Below are 6,688 nucleotides of genomic sequence, written 5' to 3' on the forward strand. Positions count from 1 at the left end.
CAACCTGTAAAACGCATCAATATCTTTTGTGACTACTATAGTGATACTTCGGGACAACCTGTAGGTCACCTAATCTAACCAAAGTACATGTACATACACGCAATGTCAACAATACATGTGCAAACACTGTCTACACTCCGAAAATGCATTGCTGCACTACAATAACCAGATTTCAGCCAGAGATAGTTCTCAACCCAAAACTGTTGAAAATACCTTGCAGTGATAGAACAGAGATGGAGATGCACCTGAAACACGATCATGGTCATAAAAGTGTGGTACAAAGTACTACGTATCGCACAAGCACCTCCAAGCTTGCACAAAGAAGACTCCTTAATCAAAGATGTGTAGCTCCAAGAGCTACTGAGGGGTATTGTACCTAAACCAAGAAAGGAAAGAGATATTGATGCTCTTATCCGTGTACCGCTTCCTTGCTTCCTTTTTCTTTCCTGCTTATCTCTCACACAAATCGGAGCTCTTATATCATAAAGAGAATGAGGGGGGAGAGAGAGAGAGCTTGAGTTCCTTGCAAGAAAACACACACACACACACACACACAAGAGTGCAAGACACAAGAGAGAGATGGATGGCTGAATTTTCTTCTATCTTCTTCTCTTCTCTACAATTATATAACTAAAATATAAGTAAAGGTAAACTACCCCCCTACAACAACATATAAAAAAGGATGGTCTATAGTGTGAACCCGACTATATGAGCTGGCGCTATAACTATGCCATAACTTTAGTACTCCAAAGTGATTGTCACACAACCTAACATCCACGGGTGGCATATTGACCATAATCTTACCAACCATGCCAATGGAAGAACTGCGAAAGCTATCACCCAAGCAGGTCATCAATGTTTGCCGTAGCACTAGTTGAGCTCAATATCTCGACATGATGTGACTCCCGCTCTAAATATAAGAAAAGTGGCTCCTAAAGGAGTGGTAGGTTCCTCCCACACTGAATGGTTGTAATCTCTAGTGGAAATATGCCTTGCTTGATGTGGACGGTGCTTCTAGTTTTCACCCAAATCAAAAAAAGGTCTGATTAAAATCCTCTTCTCAGAGAAATAAGATCCTCAGATGTGGCTGGTAACCCTCAACCCAATGGTGGTGGAAAACATTAGTGGTCCTCTTCCTTGCTTAATGATGGAAGGTTCTTTTGACTTTCACCCAAATTGATTAATGTTTGATTTAGATTCTCTCGAGATAAGAACCAACTCCATAAAGATATGGTGGCCGTTTGGCTTATTTTCTTAAATGTGCTTCTAGTTTTCACCCAAAGCAAATAATGTTTAATTTGGGTTCTCTCTTCAGATAACAAGTTCATCCCCTTGAATGGTGGCAAGATTTATTAGTGGTCCTCTGTCTTGATTGATTCTTTTGGCTCTCAACCAAACCAAACAATGTTCGATTTGGGTCATTTCCCATAGATCAAGTGGGAGAAACCCCGCAGAGTGGTTGCAAGCTCTAGTGGCACTCTTTCTTTCTTGATGAAAGGTACTCATGGCTCTTCACCCAAATTGAAAAATGTTCAGTTTTGGTTCTTTTCCTTGTTAGTTAAACCCAAAGTAAGTGGTGGCAAAGCACTAGTGGCCATGTGTCGTGCTCCATGGAATGTGCTTCTTGCTTTCATCCAAATAAATCAATGTTCTACTTGGTCCCTCTCTCCTGAGACAATTAGTACCTAGAGAGTGGTAGGTTTCTCCCATTGAGTGGTGGCAACAACGAGCTTAGTGACTCTCTGCCTTATTGAATGGAAGGTGATTTTAAGTTTCACCCAAATCATGCAATGTTCAATTTGGGTCATCTCCTAGGACAAATAATGCCTATTGAACAAATGGTATTAGTTAGTGTTGAACTCTAGTGGCCCTATACCTTGCTTGATAGAAGATACCTATGGATTTCACGCAAATCGAATAATGTTTGATTTAGATCCTCTTAAGATAAAAAGTGGCTCCTGCAAGTATTTATGGCCCTCTATCATATAGACAGACTGTTCTTCTATTTTTTACCCAAAGCAAACAATTTTCAATTTGGATCCTCTCCTAGGATAAGAGTAGCTCCCCTTAGGGGTGGTAGGTTCCTCCCACTAAGTGTTGGCATTATTGTCCCTTTACCTTGCTTGATGGAAGGTGCTTTTGGCTTTCACCTAAATCGAATACTGTTCAATGTGGATCCTCTCTTGAGATGAGAATCGATCCTATACCGTTTAATTTTAATATAAATCTAAAGGTTGAGTGCTCTCTCCCCTTATAGATAGTAAAATGCCTCTTTTTTATGCTTCTACAATAGAGAGCGAGAGGGAGAGAGAGAAAAGGTGCTTCTCACTATAGCTAGGAGCTTCTTTGAAGGCTCTCATTTTCTAGCCCATTCCCCATGTCGCGTTGGATTTTTTATTTAATTTTTATATGTTGGATGTTGTTAGGGAGCTAGTGCTTAGCTAGTGTTAGTCTGCACTTTGCTTACCTTTTGGTTAATGAATATAAAATACCCCACCAACATGAGATCACCACTCATAAAAGCACTTGTATACCTATGATCTGGCTTTGTAGAAACATTCTTTTCTTACAACATTGATTTATTTGTCATTTATATGCTAGATTAGTTACATGTTTCTGAGTATTTTTCTCATTACAAAGTTAGAGAAGAAATAATCAAATTTCAAAAAACTTCAAGTCAAGTTGTATTTTAGTGAGGTATGGTTTTTTATCACCTTCCTAATATAGTGAAGGAACATATACCTTGTTCTTACAATTATGTAACAGGTGTCTTTTTTTCTTTGTAGCAAAACAAATGAGTCTTCAATTTGTTAGTGTTGTAATGTGTGCTTCAGTTTGTATACAAACTACTATACATTTTAAACATACACAAGAAACCACATGCACAACTACACAAGCATTCTACTTTCAGTACTAAAGGGGTTTGTTTTTATAGATCTATGGTGTTCTTCATCAAGAAATGGTGACAAGGTAAAAATTGAGTCCAACTTGCTTGCTAATATATGCGTGTATGAATGTGTGCAAGCACACACACACATGTATAGAGAGAAGAGAGGGGGAGAAAGTGGAGAGAGAGAAAGAGAGAGAGAGAGAGAGAGAGAGAGAGCATGCACGAGAGATAGGGTGAGCACCTCATGTATATATGGATGATAATCATTACCACATGCACATTAAGTTGTTTAATTCACAATAATTATTATTATTTGGAAACGAAATCTATATATTGCCAAAAAAATAGTAAATTGTACAAAAATATAAACCCAAGATCAAAGCCCGGAGGTAAACCCAAAAAAGAGATATCAGCACACAGTTACAAAGCAAGAAAATCCTACCAATTACATATGTTTGACGAGGTTAACCAAAATGACTGCCCAATTATGAAGATGAGGTTTAGAAGTGATAATCTTCCTTTACTTCACAATTTGATTGACGAGGTGGCTGAAGAAGACTAGAGGCTGTAATGTTGTCTTAACAAACAATGCAAAGAGAAGTTCAATTCCACTGTGAACTCAAATTTCCCTAGAAGCACTTTACGAGCGATTTTTCCAACAAAATTTTACCGTCCAGAGTATGTTACATTTTTGATACGTGACGATTATTGAGAGGGGAATTTGAGAGAGCATCAATTTCTTGCACATGACGGAGCGCTAGATGGTAATGTGGGACCTAAAACATCAAGGTAGTAATCGCGGGCCGCAAGATCTGGTCTGCGAGCATACTCTGCAGAGTATGCAGTTTCTCGGCAGATAGTTGGGCGTCCACCTGGCCAAACATAGAAGAAAGTTGAGCGGTGTGTGATCTCTAGATGAGAGAGAGAGAGAGAGAGAGAGAGAGAGGGGGGGTTACCTCAGCTCGCAAACGTTGCACGTTGGTGTGGTGGTTTCTGCAGACAGTGAGGTTAAAAGAATGCAAGCCTTCGTGCTCCAGGAGCCGCACGAACCTTGGCAACACAGCTAGCCTTGCCGGAGAGCTTATCTCTATTGTTACCTTGTTGCGTTCGCTCCTCCACACTCTTATTGAAGCTCCATCATCTGCAACACTATTGGCCAAATTACGACCGCCCCTCGCCTCATGTGTCGCTGCCGGCGCTCCATGATTGCTAGGAGCGTCCGAGCTACCGTGGCCGCTTGAGCCTAACACCATCGTCAACAAAACTATGTCCAAATGCTCCAGAAATTAGACTCAATATTGAACTATTGGACCTTAATAAGATTAGCTCCTGCTAGTGCGGCCTGATTGGGAGTAGCGCCTTGCCAACTTCCAAGGGAGCTAGGCGACACGAATTCTTCACCTGTGATTACTCTGGAGCAGCAGGGGCTTTGAAGTAGACTACCCCTTGAACATGCTACACGCTAAAGCAGAAAAACGTGCAGAATTTTTTCGGTGGCCTCTAGACTCTAGAGGTCACGTTCGTCACTGCACACAGCACGGTGCAGCTCGATGTGCTATTTAAAATTAGCGTCTGTCTGGCCCAACCGCCACTGGCCACGGCCTTTTACCTTTTTGGAAATTGGGACCATACCTCGTGACTGCTGGGCAGTGGGCACCCAAAAGTGGTGCGGAGTGCCCAATGACCATAACTTCGGCGATGTTTACACATTTGGGTGGAAGCCCACAAAAAAGTTTTGCCCAACCAATCATATTAACACAATCACTCGTCCGTCTTACATTTCTTTATAGACTCTGATCACGCCAATGCGCCCTCAATGCTGATATTTTTGCTAACTGGAGCCCAACAACCATCGTTCCAATTCTGGGCGGAATAGCCTGCCCATAGCTCTCAGTTTTGCAGGACACCTTTTCCATGGGCATGCCCGTAGTCTGTAAAGAGTATTGTCGCCCAACAATTGTTTATCAAAAAGGTGCCTGCCCATAGCTCTCAGCCATTTTTCGTGGGCAGGCCCGTAATCTGTAAACACCCCCCCTTAGCCTCTTTTTACACACTATCCAAGCTTTTCATGGACATTGGACCTTAGATACTCCTTATTGGTTGGAGGTTTCCCTACCCACCACCGATCTATACTGGACATTACGATAATCCTTATTGGTTGGAGGTTTCCCTACCCACTACCCATCTATATCCAAGGGAAATTAGCTATCCTTACCATACTTTTTTAATTTATGGGCACAAGGTGGTATCCAGCTTAGCAATTTGATGATAGAGCAAATGATGAATATCATCTACTGTGTGCATGTGTATGGGGACCATTATGTCCATAAGTACATTACAATAGCACATGAACCCTCTTACCAGGGGATGGGTTTTTTCCACATGTTTTGAACCTGCAACCTCCTCATTAAGAGCAACGGGCTCCAAGTACTAGTAGGTCAATACCTTGGTGGGGGCATATTTTTGTGAAGTACATGAGTTATAAAATAAAAAAATATTATCACAAGTGTAAATGGGATGAACTTTTAAAAAGTAATGTTATCACATGTTTAAATGGAGGAACTTATTAACTCATAAAATGTCATCACATGTACAAAGTAAGGAAGTCCTTAAATAATAAAATATCATCACATGTACAAAGGGATGGAGACCCAATTACTAACTAGAGGGACCCATATTCACCAAAGTATATTAAAACTATTAAAACAAAAGTAATATCAACTTTTTAAAGATTTTGAAGAATCTTCGGGTACTTAAGGTTTCAAACTTCCTAAAGTTTTAGAATTTAACATTATGGCTTTATTTACATGCCCTATCATCATACTAGAAGCTAATACTATAAGCTAATGTATCAAGTTTAATCTTTGTTGGTAATGGTCCTTCTCATGGCTTATGATGAATGGTTTTTCTACGCGGTTGGATTCTTAGTCATAGATTACTTAAATAAAGGAGTAGATTAAGCATCACTCGTTGAGGCGTGATTGATGTAACCGCTTTGGAGTACTAGAAACAAGTCATGTGTTTTCACTTTCGAGTGTGTCCACATCATCTTCCTTTGTTCTCATAGTGGTTTCAAAACAAGCTACATCCTATCATCCTATGTGAGAGGGAGGAGGTGCTGATTTTTATGGGAATCATCACAATGAACAGGATGTGCTGATTTTCATGGGCCCTACCACCATGAATGGTGGCGCTAGCTAGACGACAACTACCTGAGCCATAGTCTCTCAGCCATGTTGCTGACTACGAGCAGTTATCTTAGTGCCCATCTAGCCTACCCTGCCAGGTGTCTCTCCATCTCTGCTATGTCTACTATTTCTGTGCAACATCATCCATTGTATCACACACCACCCATATCTCTCGGTGATTATTCCCAATCAAGAAAACATGCATCTGTATTATGGGCAAGTCATATTTGGGGAGCCTTGAGTCTTTAAGCCAAAACATATCCTTGTAAATAGGGAGTTAGACACTGCCTTGGGAATTATTCCCAATTGGCAAGACCTCTCCTTTTTCAATCTCATGGAAACTGAGGGAAACTTAGATAAATTTGATGCGGTATCATTTTACACTTTGCAAACTAAGGTCAATTTTCACCTCATGCAAAAGGTTCTATGGAATGTAACCAATGGGAACAAGGAGAAACCATCAACTAGAGATGGTAGCTTACAATCGAACACAAAGGATGACAAAGCTTTAGGAATCATTGCACTTCACCTTAGTGATTCCTATATCCATCACATCGATGGGTATAAAACCTTGAAAGCTACATGGGATCAACTCGAACAGTTGTTTGGA

The 6,688-nt window shown here is 40.6% G+C and overlaps 1 protein-coding gene across 1 annotated transcript; it reads right to left on the minus strand.

Annotated features, from left to right (window-relative positions):
• Positions 1-3,199: 3,199 nt before the first annotated feature.
• On the minus strand, positions 3,200-4,348 carry LOC147640830 (uncharacterized). The gene is made up of 2 exons (XM_086809032.1): positions 3,847-4,348; positions 3,200-3,762 (listed from the first exon to the last, which is right to left on the minus strand). Exons 1-2 carry the CDS (start codon positions 4,141-4,143, stop codon positions 3,667-3,669), a joined length of 393 nt encoding a protein of 130 aa, XP_086665158.1. The 5' UTR covers positions 4,144-4,348; the 3' UTR covers positions 3,200-3,666.
• Positions 4,349-6,688: the final 2,340 nt, after the last annotated feature.

The sequence above is a fragment of the Cibotium barometz genome, chromosome 2 (genome assembly GCF_041138505.1).
Source record: "Cibotium barometz isolate CiBa-2024 chromosome 2, ASM4113850v1, whole genome shotgun sequence".
Lineage (NCBI taxonomy): Eukaryota > Viridiplantae > Streptophyta > Polypodiopsida > Cyatheales > Cibotiaceae > Cibotium > Cibotium barometz.

Coding starts and splice junctions, on each gene's coding strand:
- LOC147640830 (XM_086809032.1), bottom strand. CDS start 4,143: ATGGTGTTAGGCTCAAGCGGCCACGGTAGCTCGGACGCTCCTAGCAAT. Junction 3,763..3,846: donor TGCAACGTTTGCGAGCTGAG/GTAACCCCCCCT, acceptor ATGTTTGGCCAG/GTGGACGCCCAACTATCTGC.